Source organism: Amia ocellicauda, chromosome 14 (assembly GCF_036373705.1).
Source record: "Amia ocellicauda isolate fAmiCal2 chromosome 14, fAmiCal2.hap1, whole genome shotgun sequence".
Taxonomy (NCBI): domain Eukaryota; kingdom Metazoa; phylum Chordata; class Actinopteri; order Amiiformes; family Amiidae; genus Amia; species Amia ocellicauda.
The window spans coordinates 23,097,416-23,117,531 of record NC_089863.1 but is presented as its reverse complement, the minus strand read 5'-3'; the positions used below and the strand labels follow the sequence as shown (position 1 = coordinate 23,117,531).

The window sequence follows — 20,116 nt, the reverse complement described above, 5'->3', positions numbered from 1 at the left end:
TATAAAATTACCTTTAATCTATTAAATTAACATTATAGTGGGATTGATCCGGTCCCCACACCCCTTCCGCTGGAGTCGAGTCCCCAGCAGCCCCTCCAAACAGCTAATGGTGAAGTTTGTTGGGGACAAGTCGGGGGTGAGTCTTGCCCTGTGGATCTGTGATTCCCAGCCCTGGCACTGGAAGAGCCCCCGGTGTCGACTGGTTTCCTTTCCAATCAAACAATTAAATGGATATTATCTGCTTTTATCAGTCTGATTTGTAGGGGGTAGTCCACTATAATTACACTATGGGAGTTAGAGCTCATCTGGATACTGTGGACAGTTCTGGGCTCCACACTTCAAGAAAGATATCGCTGCTCTAGAGGCAGTTCAGAGGAGCAACCAGACTTATTCCAGGTCTGAAGGGAACGTCCTACTGAGAGACTGAGGACCTGAACCTTTTTACCCTGGAACAGAGGAGACTACGTGGGGACTTGATCCTAGTCTTCAAAATCATGAAAGGCATCGACCACATCAAACCAGAGGAGCTTTTCCAGATCAGCAGGGACACACGGACCCGGGGACACAAATGGAAATTGGGCTTCAAGGCAATCAAAACGGAAAACAGGAGACACTTCTTTACACAGAGAGTAGTCACAATCTGAACAAACTCCCCAGCGATGTGGCTGAAGAGACAATTTGGGAACATTTAAAAACAGACTGGATAGGATCCTTGGATCACTTAGTTATTAATGGACAACGAACGAGCACGATGGGGCGAATGGACTCCTCTCGATTGTAAACTTTCTTATGTTCTTCTTATGTTCTTATTTAAATCCATGTTAATGTTGCTGACGTACATGCATGCCTATGGGTAGCCAGGTGTCTTGTTTGTCAAAACCTGTGCTGTATCTTGATCAGAGATGAACAGAGAGCGAGAGAGGTACTCGGATAGACACAGAGAGGTAGACACACACACACACACACACACACACACACACACAGAGACACAGCCAGGCCCCAGTCTGAGTGCTTCAAATCGCTTTATTGGCATAAGCTGTGGTGATACAACACAAACACAAGGGGGTGACATTTCACATAATTCAGCCTCCTCCTGTGTGGTAATGCAAGGCTGTGTTATAGGACAGTGCAGTGTGTGTGTCAGTGTGCAGGGTGTGTGTCAGTGTGCAGTGTGTGTCAGTGTGCAGGGTGTGTGTCAGTGTGCAGTGTGTGTCAGTGTGCAGGGTGTGTGTCAGTGTGCAGGTTGTGAGTCAGTGTCAGTGTGCAGGGTGTGTCAGTGTGCAGGGTGTGAGTCAGTGTGTGTGTCAGTGTGCAGGGTGTGTCAGTGTGCAGGGTGTGTGTCAGTGTGCAGGGTGTGTCAGTGTGCAGGGTGTGTCAGTGTGCAGGGTGTGAATCAGTGTGCAGGGTGTGTGTCAGTGTGCAGGGTGTTAGTCAGTGTGCAGGGTATGTGTCAGTGTGCAGCGTGTGTGTCAGTGTGCAGGGTGTGTGTCAGTGTGCAGGGTGTGTGTCAGTGTGCAGTGTCAGTGTGCAGGGTGTGTGTCAGTGTGCAGGGTGTGAGTCAGTGTGCAGGGTGTGTCAGTGTGCAGGGTGTGAATCAGTGTGCAGGGTGTGTGTCAGTGTGCAGGGTGTTAGTCAGTGTGCAGGGTGTGTGTCAGTGTGCAGTGTGTGAGTCAGTGTGCAGGGTGTGTGTCAGTGTGCAGTGTGTGAGTCAGTGTGCAGGGTGTGTGTCAGTGTGCAGTGTGTGAGTCAGTGTGCAGGGTGTGTGTCAGTGTGCAGGGTGTGTGTCAGTGTGCAGTGTGTGTGTGTCAGTGTGCAGGGTGTGTGTCAGTGTGCAGGGTGTGTGTCAGTGTGCAGTGTGTGTGTGTCAGTGTGCAGGGTGTGTGTCAGTGTGCAGGGTGTGTGTCAGTGTGCAGGGTGTTAGTCAGTGTGCAGGGTGTGTGTCAGTGTGCAGTGTGTGAGTCAGTGTGCAGGGTGTGTGTCAGTGTGTCAGTGTGCAGGGTGTGTGTCAGTGTGCAGGGTGTGAGTCAGTGTGCAGGGTGTGTGTCAGTGTGCAGTGTGTGAGTCAGTGTGCAGGGTGTGTGTCAGTGTGCAGGGTGTGTGTCAGTGTGCAGGGTGTGAGTCAGTGTGCAGGGTGTGTGTCAGTGTGCAGGGTGTGTGTCAGTGTACAGGGTGTGAGTCAGTGTACAGGGTGCGCGGTGCTTTGCTATAAAGCTCAGTCTCTGCTCTCCTCAGCTGAAGGAATGTGGATCTTGCAGACAAAGGGTTTGAGTTCAGTGCAGACGTGGTCGTTCCACTTCTCATTCTCTGAAACACAGGAGCTCACAGTCACTCATTCCAGCACAGCTACTCTGTCTGATTAGGATGGATAGACGCACTCAAACACGGACACACAGAGACACACTCACAATCCGACAGATATGCAATCATACACACAGACACAAGGGCGTAGGTTTGGTTTGAACATTGATGGGGACACAATATTTTGCCCCCGCCCCCACTTTTCAAATGAACGTTTTCATAAAAAAGGCCTAGCCTATATAAGAATGTGTTTATTCAGCCTCCTGCATAGTCACACTGTCCATTCAATCTAATCCACAACATACACTGCTCGAGTTCGCTTTTTACACACCATGCAAAACACATCCAGCAAGCGTAAGTTACAAAGGGAGGAAGAGGATATATTTTGACAGTGCGTTAACTAACAAAGTAAATATTAAACTGATTATATTTATTCTTATGTTTTAAGTAGGCACAATATACACCATTTAACAATGACTGGGTTTTTATTTTATTTTAAACCCAGAGAATTACCTTTTCCTCCCGAGTCACTTTAGCACCTCAAAGATTTTAAACACTCTCGGTGGTCCCTGACGTCAGCCACACGTGAGGCATTATGGGATTTGAAGTTCTCTGGGACTGCTCTCACCTGGTTCTCCTACCAAGTGACATGGCGAGGCTCCTCATCCACCCCCAACCTCTCCACCCAGGCGTTCCCCACAGCTCTGTCCTGGGCCCCCTCCTGTTCTCTCTCTACACTCGCTCCCTGGGCCCCCTCATCGCATCCCATGGTTTCTCCTACCACTTCTACGCTGATGATGCCTAGATCTTCCTGTCTTTTCCCTCTTCTGACCCCCTCATCCCCTCTCGCATCTCTTCTGCTTGTCTGCTATTTCCGCTTGGATGCACTGAAGCTCAACCTCTCCAAATTGGATTTCCTGTTTTTCCCCCACTCTTCCTCACCTTCTGCTGACCTCCCCATCTCGATCCCCTTGGAATCCACCACACTCTCTCTTTCTTCTTCCGCTAAAAATCTAGGAGTCACCCTCGATCCTGCGCTCTCCTACACCCTGCACATCACCACGCTGACACGCACCTGCAGATTCTTCCTGAGCAACATACGCCGGATCCGTCCCTTCCTCACCGACTACTCGACTCAGCTGCTCGTCCAGTCACTGTTCCTCTCCCGCCTGGATACTGCAACTCCCTCCTGGCCGGCCTGCCTGCATCCACTACCCGCCGCTCCAGCTCATCCAGAACTCTGCGGCTCGTCTGGTGTCTCTCTGCCACGGTTCGCACACGCTACTCCACTGCTGCGCTGCCTCCACTGGCTCCCGATAGCGGCACGCATTCAGTTCAAGACACTGACCCTCACCTACCGCTGTCTCGGCCACACTGCACCGAGCTACCTTCAGACACTCGTCTCTCCATACATCCCCTCCAGACCACTGCGCTCCTCCAGTGCCAGAAGGCTAACTCTGCCTCCTCTCCACTCCCCTTCCTCCAGAGCCGCTCCTTCTCATCCCTGACCCCTAAATGGTGGAAGGACCTGCCCACCGAAGTCAAAACCGCCGAGTCCTTGACCTCATTCCGGCGCTTACTCAAGACGCATCTCTTCCGACAGCACCTGTAATATTAGTCCTCCATCCCTGCTAGATAGCACTTCAGTTTATTATGCTTCTTGCGTTCTTGATTGTTTTCCTCCTTGTTCCCTTTCCTGTAGCCCTTGACTGTGACCCTACATCTTGACAGCACTTAGCTTTCACCATCCAGGATGTAGGACCTCACTTACTGTACTTGAGTAAATTGTAAATTGGAATTTGTAAAATGTATTTTGTATTACTATGTTTTAGTTAACTTGAATTTGTAATGATTGATGCCTTGTAACTTTATTTTTGCACTTTGTTTTACACTTATGTTGTAAGTCACCCTGGATAAGGGCGTCTGCCAAGAAATAAAATAATAATAATAATAATAATAATAATAATAATAATTATTATTATTATTATAATAATAATAATAATAATAAATATGTTTTCACTTGAAACTGCTGGGTGATATAGTTAATATAATGTAGTTAACTGTATACACAGCTATAGGCTAGATTGAAGTAACTGTAGTGGCTATAGCTGTGTATAGAGTTCATATACATAGAGGTAGGCTATATAAATATGTACACACACAGTTTGTTGCCTTTTTCTGAATTAATACATTAATTGGAGATTCCAATAATTCAATCATATCCAGCTAATCGGACACCCGTCTGGGCGGCTCCAGTGTGGGATGACCCTCCTCTGTGCGGTGGGTATGAGCAGCTGGAGCTCAGGGTTGCGGGTCCGATGTGTGGATGTTATTTCTTATGTCCAGATTGTTTTATTACATTGTTCAAATACACTCACCTAAAGGATTATTAGGAACACCTGTTCAATTTCTCATTAATGCAATTATCTAACCAACCAATCACATGGCAGTTGCTTCAGTGCATTTAGGGGTGTGGTCCTGGTCAAGACAATCTCCTGAACTCCAAACTGAATGTCTGAATGGGAAAGAAAGGTGATTTAAGCAATTTTGAGCGTGGCATGGTTGTTGGTGCCAGACGGGCCGGTCTGAGTATTTCACAATCTGCTCAGTTACTGGGATTTTCACGCACAACCATTTCTAGGGTTTACAAAGAATGGTGTGAAAAGGGAAAAACATCCAGTATGCGGCAGTCCTGTGGGCGAAAATGCCTTGTTGATGCTAGAGGTCAGAGGAGAATGGGCCGACTGATTCAAGCTGATAGAAGAGCAACTTTGACTGAAATAACCACTCGTTACAACCGAGGTATGCAGCAAAGCATTTGTGAAGCCACAACACGTACAACCTTGAGGCGGATGGGCTACAACAGCAGAAGACCCCACCGGGTACCACTCATCTCCACTACAAATAGGAAAAAGAGGCTACAATTTGCACAAGCTCACCAAAATTGGACAGTTGAAGACTGGAAAAATGTTGCCTGGTCTGATGAGTCTCGATTTCTGTTGAGACATTCAGATGGTAGAGTCAGAATTTGGCGTAAACAGAATGAGAACATGGATCCATCATGCCTTGTTACCACTGTGCAGGCTGGTGGTGGTGGTGTAATGGTGTGGGGGATGTTTTCTTGGCACACTTTAGGCCCCTTAGTGCCAATTGGGCATCGTTTAAATGCCACGGCCTACCTGAGCATTGTTTCTGACCATGTCCATCCCTTTATGACCACCATGTACCCATCCTCTGATGGCTACTTCCAGCAGGATAATGCACCATGTCACAAAGGTCGAATCATTTCAAATTGGTTTCTTGAACATGACAATGAGTTCACTGTACTAAACTGGCCCCCACAGTCACCAGATCTCAACCCAATAGAGCATCTTTGGGATGTGGTGGAACGGGAGCTTCGTGCCCTGGATGTGCATCCCACAAATCTCCATCAACTGCAAGATGCTATCCTATCAATATGGGCCAACATTTCTAAAGAATGCTTTCAGCACCTTGTTGAATCAATGCCACGTAGAATTAAGGCAGTTCTGAAGGCGAAAGGGGGTCAAACACAGTATTAGTATGGTGTTCCTAATAATCCTTTAGGTGAGTGTATATATCCCTTGTTTAACGGTATAACAGTAGAAGGGACAATTATAATGGGATTAATGACGCTGACACAGCTGGTCTGTTTGAATGGCATGTCAGTATCACGGTTCACAGACTGGCCCTGCTCCACAGAAATGAACACATTGATGGGCTAGATTTCCTATCATCTGTCTTTAATTCGCTGCGAGTGAGATTTTGAGTCCACCACTTTGGGTAATAATGACCCTTCTTCTGAAAACACCAACATGATAAAAGCATAGCTTATTAATTATAAAGTACAGCATACAATAAAACATAGCAAGCAACGTATACACTAGCCTCAGAGTGCACACCTGTAATCTTTAATGTCCACATCAATGTGTCCCTCACTCGGCTCTCATGCCTGTGACCTGTGAAAGATCTGCTCTCGTCTCTCACCAACTGCGCGCACTGCGCATGTCCAACCAGCATCTACACCACGTGACTTTGGTATATATATTTTTTCTGCTATGTGAAATATTTTTTCTGGTATATGATGTATCCACTTTGGTATATGATGTTTTTGTTCTGCTATGTGAAATATCCACTTTTGTATGTGATTTATATTTTTGTGCCATATGATATATCCATTTTGGTATATGATTTTTAGTTTTTCTGCTATATGATATATCCAATTTGCTTTATGATTTATTTTTTCTGTTAATTTTGAATTGAACGGTCCCTCATAGAAATTGGAAAGGTTGTGTATTTTGTGTGGTTTTAATGGATCCAATGGGTAATGTCCTTGACGGACTACAAATGACGTGTCGGATCCAGTCCAGTGTGCAATGGCCTTAACTTTAAAACGAGGGCATAAGCATTATTATTATTATTTGTCATTTAGCAGATGCTCTTATCCAGGGCGACTTACATTTATACCCACTTATACTGACATTAACATACCCACTTATACAACAAACTGACATTAACATGCATTGGGAAACGTAGCGAACAATTAAGATTGTTTAATTAATAAACTCATCAGCAATATAGCACAGTATAGTTTTCTGAAAGGTTTATGATTATCATTGTGTCAGACATTCAACAAGCTGCACCATTTAGGGATGAGCCGGTCAGTGGAGCCTGATCTTGATCTGTTTCGTACAACGCCTTTTCATGAGTGAGCCCGGATCTGATCATGTTTTCTGATCCTGTTAGTACAACTGGCCACAGGTGTTCAGGCACTGGGACTCCAGCTGGCTCGTAGGCATTGACGATTGTGTCCATGTGTGGCACATGGAAAGTGGGATATAAAGGAAAAGGGACACCCCATACACAAAATTCAAAAGAGTATTAGATGACTGAAATGGTAAATGAAATGATACCAATGATACCTCCAGACGCTAGGCTTGCGATAGCGCTGTCTCCACACAGTATGCAAGATTGGAGTGCACTCACCTTGGTCTAATCATTACAGATGAAACATCGGGGTGACTGTATTGCCAGTGTTGTGTGCGTGGCTATAAAGTTTTATAAACTTTTCTATTATTATTTACAGAATAAAAGAGGCTACATTGGAACAAGAGTGCCCCGATTCTTTCTTTTAAGTATGTAGCAGAAACTGACAAGCCAGAGAGTCAGAAGTGTTACACACGATCCAGTGCGAGAGGCCCTGTTTGGAAAGCTGTTTGTAAATAGTATTACTTTACAAGATTAGTAAACTAAAGGAAAATAAAAAAAGAAAAAGGTTGTGATTTAAAAAATAATTTCACATTGTTTGTATTACAAATTACAATTTAGATGAAAACCTAAACTGACAACTTACCACCTGTTCAGGGAGAAAGGGTTTCTGTGAGGGTGCAAAAGACAAATTAAGCTTTCCAAATATTGATATTATTTTTACCTTGAGATCATGGTGACACAGGTTATGAACTTGCATGGCTATTAATCATGATTTAATCTGATTCTCTATATTATACAGCACTGATTACATTTTCTAAATATGACAATCATCATGGTCTGTATTACAAATTGGTTGACTGGATTTCTCAGGAATGAATGAATCATTGTTTTACATTAGTAAACAAAGCTATAATAGAAAACATACTCTCTTACCAAAACATGTGCACATCTGTACTATTGTGTGCTGGACACATCTACTAGTTTACCCAGTATGACGAGTCCCTTACTTTGCATTGCCCATGTGGAGAAACACCACTGCACTATTGGACAATATGGAAAATGGTGCAAGGGAAGTACATGAGATGGTCCTAGAAAACATTTGCACAGTCCCCAGCCCCACCTGAATTAAATTGAACATGTGTAGGACCTGGAGCATTGGGGCTTTACCCTGTTCAATGTGAGCAACACCTTCACACGGGCCTAAAATCTTCAATCCATGGAAAGTAAATCCAATACTAATCCATGCAAAGCTGGTTGGAGGTTTATGTGCAAAACTGAAGTTATTGACTCATGCCCATATACTACTAGTTAATAGGTGAATTAAATATGGTGATGCTGTTGCCCTCAACATCCTAATTTTCCTCGACCTAAGCACTGCTTTTGACACAGTGAGCCATCAGATCCTTCTCACTAAGCTTGGGGATCTGGTTTCAATCATACCTTGCAAATTGAACTCACTACATTTCCCTCAATGGCCACAGCTCAGACTCTGCTGCTGTTACACAGGGTGTCCCCCAGAGCTCTGTACTGGGCCCCCTACAACCAAAAATTGCAATTGCCTTTAATTGATCATTTTGCAGATATAGATTTTATTAGTAATTACTTTCAATTGACCTTGGACTTTAAACTGCAGTTTGACTTGTTTGCCTTGCATCGATATCAGAGAAAATAATAATTGCCGTATAAAGTGCTATCTAGTGACCCCCATACATATAACCCACAGCGTGGTCAAGTCCTGAAAACAATACTGGGTTGATATGCAAGTTACCACAATACTTTACTAATACGAACTCAGATTAGTGGTGAGGTTGATCTGCATGAATTCACCTCGAGGCTGTTTCATTTTATACAAGATATAGGTTTATTAAAAAAATGAGGAGATCATGAACATCTTTGAGGAGGCCAGTTACAGTACTGTGGAGGGGCCGGAAACCAGACTGAACGGGCTTGAATAGGTTATGTATACAACCCCAGTTATCTGAAAAAGGAAGCACTGCCCAAGGGGGAGGGGTTTCTACACACTTCCATAGGAACCCGATCGAAACGTCACTCTAACAAAGCTGCCATTGGCCCCTGTCCCCGTCACTCAAATAGGTCCCTTCCCACTTCCTGTTTGTATAAAAGGTGACATCTGCACGGGATTTTCCTCTTTTGCCGGGAGCTAGGACTCCTTGCAACCCCTGGGCAGTGCTTCCTCTTTCAGATAACCAGGGTTGCATTCTCAACCCATCTTTATCTTTCAAGTCGGAAGTACTGCTCAATGATGAGGGGTTACTGTATAACAAAACAAGGGAGGAGGCAGCGAGCTGATAAGGGAGTCTGCCCCGAGGCATACCCGCAAGGTGGGCCTCATCAACACAACTCCAGACAGGAGCCACAGGGGCCCCATGGGGCAAAATAGCACCTGAGGGCCCACATGGGGCAAAGCAGGTGTAGCCAACTCGCCTGCTCTGAAGAGAAGGGAGGAGGATGGAAAGCCATCAACTCAATAGGCTTGTTGACATGAAATGGAGACAGCACTTTCGGGAGGAACGCAAAACAGACACATGATGGGTATACGGACAGGGCATGGGTGATTGCCAGCAACAACGCGGTCTTAAGTGACAGCAGCTTCAGATTAACTGACTGCAGTGGCTCAAATGGACCTTGGGAAAGTGCGTCCAGCACTACATCAAGGCGCCATGCGGGCAGTGAAGGGGCGAGGGGAGGCTGCAGCCTACGAGCTCCCTTCAAAAACTGACATGACACACGGAGACGGCTGCCAGATACACTTTGAGCTTGGACGGGGACTTGCCCTGGTCCAACAGCTGTTAAAAAAATTGAAATATGACCCGAATGGGGCAAGTAACTGGGTCATGACCCCCATCTTCGCACCAGGTGCAAAATGTCTGCCAGCAGTAGGAATTCTGCGACCTCAGAGAGGGAGCTCTCGCCGACTGAATAGTGGCCACTACCGCATCTGACAGACCCCAGGTTATTAAGCGATTCCACTCAGTGGCCAGTCCAAGAGCTGGAGCAGGCCCAGGTTGGGGTGCCAGAGTGTGCCCTGCACCTGGGACAACAAGTCCGTTCGCACTGGGAGTTTGAGGGCTCTCCGTTCAGGAGAGAGATCAGGTCTGTGAAACAGAATCTGCAAGGCCACCTGGGCACTACCAGCAGAACTGACACTCATTCCAGTCACCGGGCTTGATGGCCTGAGACATGGTGCGCAGGTTGAGCATCATGAAGTTGAGGTGGCGGTTCAGGAGCCTCAGACCCAAGATGGGGCAGAAACCATCATCTTTCTTGGGCACTAGGAAGTATGGGGAATAGAATTCCTCATGCTGCCCTGGAGGGGGTGGATTACTCGCTTCTCCAGGAGAGCGGTGATTTTAACACACTGCAATGGGTCCATCACTCGCGTCCACACCCTGCCTCGGAAGGGGGGTGCCCATGTCTGAAATTGCAGGGAATAGCCAACTGATATAATTTGGAGCACCCAAGAGTCCTGGGTGTGGAGTTGCCAATTGGAGAGTTTCTGGGGGGTGTATGGGTAGGCCAGAGTCTGCTGGAATGCCTCAGAGCCACGACTCAGGCGGGGGAGGAGGTCTCATCTCATCCAGGGATTGCTCTCTCTCCTGGAGGGTGCGCATCAGCATCTCTTCCATGGAGGGGCCAAAAGTGAAGCCCTGCCTGATGCAGCAGATAGACTCCCCTATGACTCCAGTGGCGCGGTGTGGGCTGCGGGGGAGTCCCATGACTTGGGGGGATGCGGGGCCTCCGTCGCCGAAGCAGCGGCGGCGAGGGGGCCAGCGACGATATGGAAGAGGAGGAAGGGACCCGTGGGCGCCGCTCAGTCGGTCTCCCAAGTCGCTCTCATGCCTACGGGGGAGTAGATAGAGGGGCTTGGAAAGAGGCAGAGATCCAAGGCTCCCAAGCTGCTGCTGTCACACACCGGAACGGCGGCATTGTGGCGGCATCCTGCATTGGACTGGGCCTCCAGGCTCAGTAGTGGGCCCGGGAGCCACAGCCTTGTTGCGCCTGCTGTCAGTACCCAGACGGCGGACAAGGTACAATGTCCGCAAGCGGCACAGCAGTGGGGGTGGGGGCTCGCCGAGCGCACACACACACTCTACCAGAAGCATGGTAATAGTGCAGTGGGGCACCGGTCAGTGCAAGTACCAAGGGGGCACACAGCTACTGGGACACAGCCACAACAAGGACAGAGGGATCTGAAATCAAACAAGTACCGGCAAGATTAACACCATGAGACTCAATTTAATAAGGCTGCAAGAACAGCTGCTGGTAGAAGCTCTTTATTAGGATTACAGTTACAAAGTGAATGTCAGTACATTGAGCTGCCATTAGTCTGTAGAGACAGATGGAAATCCCAGTATACACCTGGAAGCCACTTAAATAAAGCAGCTTTAAAGAACTGTTAAGCAGTTGTCATCACAGGCAGGAACACCAATGACTTCCACCTCACAAAGGGTCAGGTATTCATTTCTGTCTGGTATGACCACATTGACATAGCGGCCCTCCATATCACCACAGTTGAAGACTTCTCCTATTGTGGCTGAAGAAATGGTGGCACATCTATGAGAAAGAGAATGAGAAACTTAGACCACCCAGACAATTCAGTAGAGCAATCCACCCAGGGAAAGTGTAGGAAGAGTCATTTTAGAGTAGGAAGTGTCAAAAGTAGAAAGAGAGAGGAAAAGTAATTTACAGCAATTGCCCTCAATGATTCAATCTAAATTTTAGAAGCAAGCAGCTTCTTCCTTCAAAGCAGTTGTGAAACTGGCTAGGGACACATCTTGCACCTGGGTGACCTACCAGAATGCAGGCTTCAAAGGCCAGAGCTGACAGCTCTTATAGTGTTTTTAGAAACACCTCCTGTAGAAACATATATTAGAAACCCTATACATCAATTTACACAATGCTTAGATCACATTGACATTGAACTCAGGGGACAAGCCATAGCAGCACAGTAGACAGCTGGTCTGCTTTGCCTGGACCAGAGAGCCGCAGTGTAGAAATTAAGGCCCCTGCTCAGTTACCTGGGATTGTTGTTGCCATAGTTTTCCAAGGAGTTGCCAATGCGGATCTCTGCCCCAGCGAGCCTCTCTGGACAGCAGTCCCCTCGATTGGTGATGATAACCTTGGCTACTTTGTGGGGTTTCAGCAGGTCCACTCTCCACCAGGGAGCTAAATCTTGTGTGGTGTGAGTACAGGATCCTTTGTGATAATTGGATTCATGGTTGCCATCAATAGCATTCATAGCAATCCCCATGAAACCCACAGGACCCTGTAATATACTGGACTGGGTAGCTTTACCCTGCAGAGCCACATTCTTGGCTAAGGAGAAAAAGACTGGGTTAGAATATTAGAGACATAACTAATGTAAAGGGTTCAATAATAGTAAAGTCAGTGGGATAATTGTACTTTTACCATTTGGGAAAGGAAACTACATCAGTTGTCAGATGGAAGAAATTATGGTTAGGTAAGTGAATCTACATACCTCCTGGACAGCATCCATGTGCCACACCCAGTCCCAGGAGTAAAACTAACATGTTTAAAAACACCATCCTGAAAGAAAATGAAAGGTTCCCATTTCATTGCATGTGGTCTTTAAGGGTAAAGGAAAAAGTACTAGGAAGTACTTTCCAAGTACTTAAAAGGAATTCAAATAGCTCACTTCAAAAACACACACGGGTCTATGTCTTTTCATCACGCACTTTTCATCATGCAAATTTAATCACGGGGTACATTTCATCACTAGCGTTAGTTCATCAGCAATTTGCATATTCATCAACACTTTGCATATTCAGTTACAAACTACAAACTCTACACTCGCACTGTCTCTTTTGATTGAGATCAAAGCAGACTTTTATCAAATCCTACAGTTACGGCAGTTGTAGTCTGTTTTTCAACTCTTAAATTTCACCCACCCCTTAGTTCTAATGTTTTTCAACACTTTAATTTCTCCCCTTTTTATCGATTAATGCATCACTCAGTTGGCTTCTTTACACGGGTGCATTCAATTTAAGTTGAAGGTGAAGAAATCCAGGCTTAAGTGTGAAGGAAGCTGTTTACATGATCTAATATTCCAGTAATACATATTGGGAGGAATACTTACATATGAACCAGCATGTAAACATACTGTGCAGTACACCAGGTGATCATTTGTAGTATGTGGTCACTCAATGTATTTTTTTTTACATGTTGCATATTTTAACTTCTTAGTTAATCATATTGTGTAAGACGCCCTGGATAAGGGCTGAATTATAATGCCAGCAGTCTAAACGCTAACAAGCCTGCCCTACACCTAATACCAAAAATTGAATTCAAAAGGACAATACAATTAACTTTTAACTGTGTAAACTGGTGTATAAATCGGTATGCACATATCTTAGCAGACTTATACAATTATAAAACATAAATAACAAGTAAATCATGTGTTTCAGGAATCTTTAGATTTTAGATAAGACTACCTGAAAAAATAATGACTAATTAAGTAATTAGGAGCTCCTGTTGGAACAAACACCAGCAGACACTGTAGCCCTCCAGGACTGCAATCTGACACCCATGGAATAGATCATTGATTGATTATTGGATTGTCAGAGCTGTATCAGTCATTGCTTTTCACTCATTTTCACTTGGCTCCTGAGACTATGGCAACTCTTGTGACTTTTTAGTTTTTGACAAATTTGTGCAAGGATTTCCTTGGGAATATTTCACATCCATTCTGCTAGAACTACACTCAATTAATTAATTGCGATTTCTGAATATTTGACAGATTAACCATGTCAAAATTAATGGTTTGACAGTCTATTTCACTAACAACTTATCACTAACAACAATTTATTGGAAAGCTACATGTGAGGCTAAATTGCTATTGGACAGTTCTGGTTTTTATGCATTTACAAAAAACGAATGTGATATTTGACAATACTTTTGTATGGTTCATGCCTTGTTATGAGGTTCCAATGTGCTATAGACTTCAAATGTGCAACTATTATATAAAATAATTTGTAGTAGTTTCTTCTCATAATTTCTTCTCATAACATAGAAAATGAAATAAAGGTATAAAGTCAGTATAAAATATAGAAATAAGAACAAGCACATTTTGCTCCCTTCAAACACAGTTACTATGGGTTTATTATGAATATTATGAAATAAATACTTACTGGAGAGATAATGGCAGTTGTGTATTCTGATCAGGAGAGGGATGTTACTTATGAATTGCTGGTACAGCAGGTGACTGGCAGGTACTGTGTGTTCACTTAAATGGACAAGCTGGCATGTGGGAGTGGCAAAATAGCCCTGCCGATCTCAACACAAGCCAATCAGAATTTCAAATTATTTTGTAAGACTGATAAGTAGGTGGCAGACCCTGTGGGCATCATAAGGGTGTCATTTTGTTGTTCAATTAGGATCGTGTGAGAATAATTGTATTGTGTATGGCAGGGGTTCCCAAACTTTTTTGACCCAGGGACCCCTTTACCACCCAGATTTTGACTGAGGACCCCCACCTAAAAACGTGCGAGAGCGGGGAGGTGTGTGCTGACCATATAAACGTGTGAGAGCAGGGTTGGGACTGTTGGTATTTTCACCAGAATGCCACTGCATTTATTTTTATTTTTTGGGGGGAAGGGGATATTTTACCGTGGACCCCCTAGCACCCCCTCGTGGACCCCAGTTTGGGAACCTCTGGTGTATGGGATCTAAGTTGAAGGAATGGGTAGTGTAATACTTTTATTTTGTTAGTTTACATGTTTTGTGCCTCGAATTAGATATATAAGATAGATCTCTCTCACTGTCTCCTTTAATCCACCCTGCTTTTCTCTTTCTCGTCTTTGCAATTACATGTTGTCCATTTGGAGCGACTAGCGGGACTGATGCTCCTACCGGCAACCAGTATGATGGTATGGTGCTCCACCCGGTAAGGCTATAGGAACACGGGGCACTGCCGGGTAGGCCCTTAGGCTTAACCACACTGTGTGTGCTGGGGTTTCCGGGGACACCGGGTGACACGGGTCCGGGGTCCATGGGCCGAGGGTAGTAGGCCACCAGCCGAAGCAGGGCCTAAAACCGAGACCACACACACGGACGATGGAGTGTAGCAGAGCTCGATCCCAGCAAGCTGAGAGAGCAAGACCTCCTACAGCTGCAGCTGTGGGCTGTAGTGCGGGCGCAAGCGTGCAGAGGAGCCCTTCACACGGGTAAGGCCTCTTACAACAGACTGAGGCTTAGGTCGGGCAGCCGAGCCTCAGAATTTACTGCCGCTGCTAATGCTCCCGCTGTGAAGGAAAAAGGTCCTGTGTACAAAAAACCAACACAGCAAGCAGTCAGATAATATAAGGCACTATAATAACACAATTATTTATTTTTAAATGTGGTATTTGTTAAACCGAAACTGAACCGAGGCACAGCCGGACCTCTGGTGGATGGACAGAACAGAAATGGGATTAGTTAATAATAACTAAAATAACACACAAGACAAAGACAAATGTAGCGACAAACAACAGTGGACAACACTAAAGGTGCACCCAGCCAACCGAAATATGCAGGTTTTGTGAATGTTCGATTGCAAAACACACAGACACAGAGAGTCTCAAGTCTCGGGTCCAGCGAGGAGGCAAAAGACGAAGTTCCTGTACAGGCGTCACCTTTTATTTACAGTGAGGGAAAAAAGTATTTGATCCCCTGCTGATTTTGTACGTTTGCCCACTGACAAAGAAATGATCAGTCTATAATTTTAATGGTAGGTGTATTTTAACAGTGAGAGACAGAATAACAGCAAAAAATCCCGAAAAACGCATTTCAAAAAAGTTATAAATTGATTTGATCCCCTATCAATCAGCAAGATTTCTGGCTCTCAGGTGTCTTTTATACAGGTAACAAGCTGAGATTAGGAGCACTCTCTTAAAGGCAGTGCTCCTAATCTCAGCTCGTTACCTGTATAAAAGACACCTGTCCACAGAAGCAATCAATCAATCAGATTCCAAACTCTCCACCATGGCCAAGACCAAAGAGCTGTCCAAGGATGTCAGGGACAAGATTGTAGACCTACACAAGTCTGGAATGGGCTACAAGAACATCGCCAAGCAGCTTGGTGAGAAGGTGACAACAGTTGGTGCGATTATTCGCAAATGGAAGAAACACAAAATGACTGTCAGTCTCCCTCGGTCTGGGGCTCCATGCAAGATCTCACCTCGTGGAGTTTCAATGATCATGAGAACGGTGAGGAATCAGCCCAGAACTACACGGGAGGATCTTGTTAATGATCTCAAGGCAGCTGGGACCATAGTCACCAAGAAAACAATTGGTAACACACTACGCCGTGAAGGACTGAAATCCTGCAGTGCCCGCAAGGCCCCCCTGCTCAAGAAAGCACATGTACAGGCCCGTCTGAAGTTTGCCAATGAACATCTGAATGATTCAGAGGAGAACTGGGTGAAAGTGTTGTGGTCAGATGAGACCAAAATCGAGCTCTTTGGCATCAACTCAACTCGCCGTGTTTGGAGGAGGAGGAATGACCCCAAGAACACCATCCCCACCGTCAAACATGGAGGTGGAAACATTATGCTTTGGGGGTGTTTTTCTGCTAAGGGGACAGGACAACTGCACCGCATCAAAGGGACGATGGACAGGGCCATGTACCGTCAAATCTTGGGTGAGAACCTCCTTCCCTCAGCCAGGGCATTGAAAATGGGTCGTGGATGGGTATTCCAGCATGACAATGACCCAAAACACACAGCCAAGGCAACAAAGGAGTGGCTCAAGAAGAAGCACATTAAGGTCCTGGAGTGGCCTAGCCAGTCTCCAGACCTTAATCCCATAGAAAATCTGTGGAGGGAGCTGAAGGTTCGAGTTGCCAAACGTCAGCCTCGAAACCTTAATGACTTGGAGAGGATCTGCAAAGAGGAGTGGGACAAAATCCCTCCTGAGATGTGTGCAAACCTGGTGGCCAACTACAAGAAACATCTGACCTCTGTGATTGCCAACAAGGGTTTTGCCACCAAGTACTAAGTCGAAGGGCTCAAATACTTATTTCCCTCATTAACATGCAAATCAATTTATAACTTTTTTGAAATGTGTTTTTCTGGATTTTGTTGTTGTTATTCTGTCTCTCACTGTTAAAATACACCTACCATTAAAATTATAGACTGATCATTTCTTTGTCAGTGGGCAAACGTACAAAATCAGCAGGGGATCAAATACTTTTTTCCCTCACTGTAAATAGAAAGTGGGAAGTGACCTGTTTGAGTGACGGGCACAAGGGACAATGCCAGCTTTGAAAGAGTGATGTTTTGATCACTGCCCTTGGGCAGTGCTTCCGACTTGAAAGATAACTGCATTCAGCATCCATGGAATTGACAAAAACATGATATCATAGCATGTTAAATTGGGCTAATAAGTATTCTGCATTATTTTAAATGTCAAAGTTTTTTCTTGCATTCAGTAGGCATTGGTGCATGTGTTATGGTTACACTTTGGAAGTTGACTTGGTTAGCTTGGTCTCACAGTTGTTTGGTTTTATAATTATTATAAAATATATAGTTAATTGCATAGTTTCTTAAGTAATTAATTTAGTTATTTCACCAGGTGAACTCACCTCACCAGTCTACTCTTACTAGGAAACCATTTAATTGATTGTTAATTAAATATTTATTAGGGAACAGCTTTGTGCTCTGGTATTAAAATTCTGAAATTTAGTTTCCTTGTTGCAGGATGGTCATCCTGGAATGACAGTGTGCCGGAGTGAGTAAAACAGAGATTAATTACAATAAAGAAAAGGAAATGGTTGTTCACTCACCACTCACTTTTGGCCACTTTATTAATTAAAGCTTCTTCAGCAGCAGGTAACTGGCGAGTTACTGTGGGAGTAGAGAGAGCAGAACTGAAGGTTTGGACAAAGTGATACAAAGTTTTGTGTTATATGGAAGGCAATGTAGAGGGTGACAAGGAAGTGAAGCAGAGATGTGAACAGTAAGCAAATATGATGGTGTTATGCATCTTTACATGTTGCTATAGTGTATAATTAAGATGTATAGCACTCTTCCAGATCGAGTCTATCATATTAACAACTTTTAAAACTTCAGAAACAGTCCTTGTATTTTTATTTACTCAGACTTTGTAACTTATTTTGATAGCCTTAAAAGGGAAAGCAAGAGTTGTGCCAGACGAGTTACAGTAATAGGCTGGAAACATTTAATTCCCAAAACTTGTTGTTTGTTTTGGACCTGTTCAAAGTACAATTACTACTCTTTCTTCTTCTCTTCCACTCTTCACATTTGTTATTGATGGTGCACATACCATCACTCTATAGCTTACTGTTTTATGTTGAAATTAAATATGTATGACACATAATAAAGTGATATATTTAAAGTGTAGAGTGGGAATAAAGAAGAAAATTGTAATCAATACTACAGCCAGGATTAGAAACCTTGTACATGCAGATGCATGAATAGAATAGAATTATTAGAGATATAAGTAGAAAAACATCTACCTATATTAGTTCAGAAGAATAATGCTAGGGTCACACTACACGATTTCTACAATCCGACACGATTTTGAAGGAGTGCACACTACATGATCACTTAAGTACAGGGGGTCACACACTATGAAATCCTGTCATGGAGATCTCCGGCAAAGCCTCGAAACCCCCCAAATCTCCCAGAAACACGTGTGGTCCATCCATTGAAAAAGTAAACAAACATGGACCTGGACATTTAGGCTCAATTGCAATGAACTTGCAGAGTTGGTACGGGGCTCTGTATTTAAGTTGTGTACTAGCTAGTACAGTATTATCTCGGGATCATCCCTAGCTGCGTATTAAGTTTAGTACCCATTGCCACGAAAAAAGAGGCTGAGCAAAGTTGGAGACTAGCTGATCCCCTGCTTTAGTATGGTACTAAGGATCAGGGCTGTTTCTAGCCTTTTGGGAGCGCTTTTGATTTGATTTGATTTGGAGGCCCCCTTCACTTTTTCCCTGATCCCATTTGCTACAATGACAGATGTTTAGTGGTTTACAAATGTTTTCCCACGGCTCAGTCACAGTCAGCAGTCTGTCAGTCAACAGAGGTCCTGACTGATGTTTATTACACACTCTGCAAGTTTAAATAAGTCTATGTAGAACAGGGGTTCTCAAACTTTATCAGATTGAGCCTCCCTGAACAATGACAAAAACAACTGCGACTCCTCATAGTTTACAATAACAGTACAACAATATGTTACAAAATCCTGAATGAAAAAGTAGGGATTTGATCAATATAGAGATCAGTAGCCTATGATTGCCAAATCCCATTGCTGATTTTTACTTACTAGCTAATTAGCAAACTGAGGCAAAAAGAAAGGGAAAAGAACACACCTCTTGCAGATCCTATTCAATGTAAAATAACTGTCAGTCTCCCTCGGTCTGGGGCTCCATGCAAGATCTCACCTCGTGGAGTTTCAATGATCATGAGAACGGTGAGGAATCAGCCCAGAACTACACGGGAGGATCTTGTTAATGATCTCAAGGCAGCTGGGACCATAGTCACCAAGAAAACAATTGGTAACACACTACGCCGTGAAGGACTGAAATCCTGCAGCGCCCGCAAGGCCCCCCTGCTCAAGAAAGCACATGTACAGGCCCGTCTGAAGTTTGCCAATGAACATCTGAATGATTCAGAGGAGAACTGGGTGAAAGTGTTGTGGTCAGATGAGACCAAAATCGAGCTCTTTGGCATCAACTCAACTCGCCGTGTTTGGAGGAGGAGGAATGACCCCAAGAACACCATCCCCACCGTCAAACATGGAGGTGGAAACATTATGCTTTGGGGGTGTTTTTCTGCTAAGGTGACAGGACAACTGTACCGCATCAAAGGGACGATGGACGGGGCCATGTACCGTCAAATCTTGGGTGAGAACCTCCTTCCCTCAGCCAGGGCAGTTAAAATGGGTCGTGGATGGGTATTCCAGCATGACAATGACCCAAAACACACAGCCAAGGCAACAAAGGAGTGGCTCAAGAAGAAGCACATTAAGGTGCTGGAGTGGCCTAGCCAGTCTCCAGACCTTAATCCCATAGAAAATCTGTGGAGGGAGCTGAAGGTTCGAGTTG

The 20,116-nt window shown here is 44.7% G+C and overlaps 1 protein-coding gene across 1 annotated transcript; it reads right to left on the bottom strand.

Annotated features, from left to right (window-relative positions):
* Nucleotides 1-11,305: 11,305 nt before the first annotated feature.
* LOC136767418 (fucolectin) lies at nucleotides 11,306-14,301 on the bottom strand. The gene is made up of 4 exons (XM_066721182.1): nucleotides 14,196-14,301; nucleotides 12,527-12,594; nucleotides 12,066-12,363; nucleotides 11,306-11,601 (listed from the first exon to the last, which is right to left on the bottom strand). Exons 2-4 carry the CDS (start codon nucleotides 12,591-12,593, stop codon nucleotides 11,433-11,435), a joined length of 534 nt encoding a protein of 177 aa, XP_066577279.1. The 5' UTR covers nucleotide 12,594; nucleotides 14,196-14,301; the 3' UTR covers nucleotides 11,306-11,432.
* Between the last annotated feature and the right edge of the window lie 5,815 nt (nucleotides 14,302-20,116).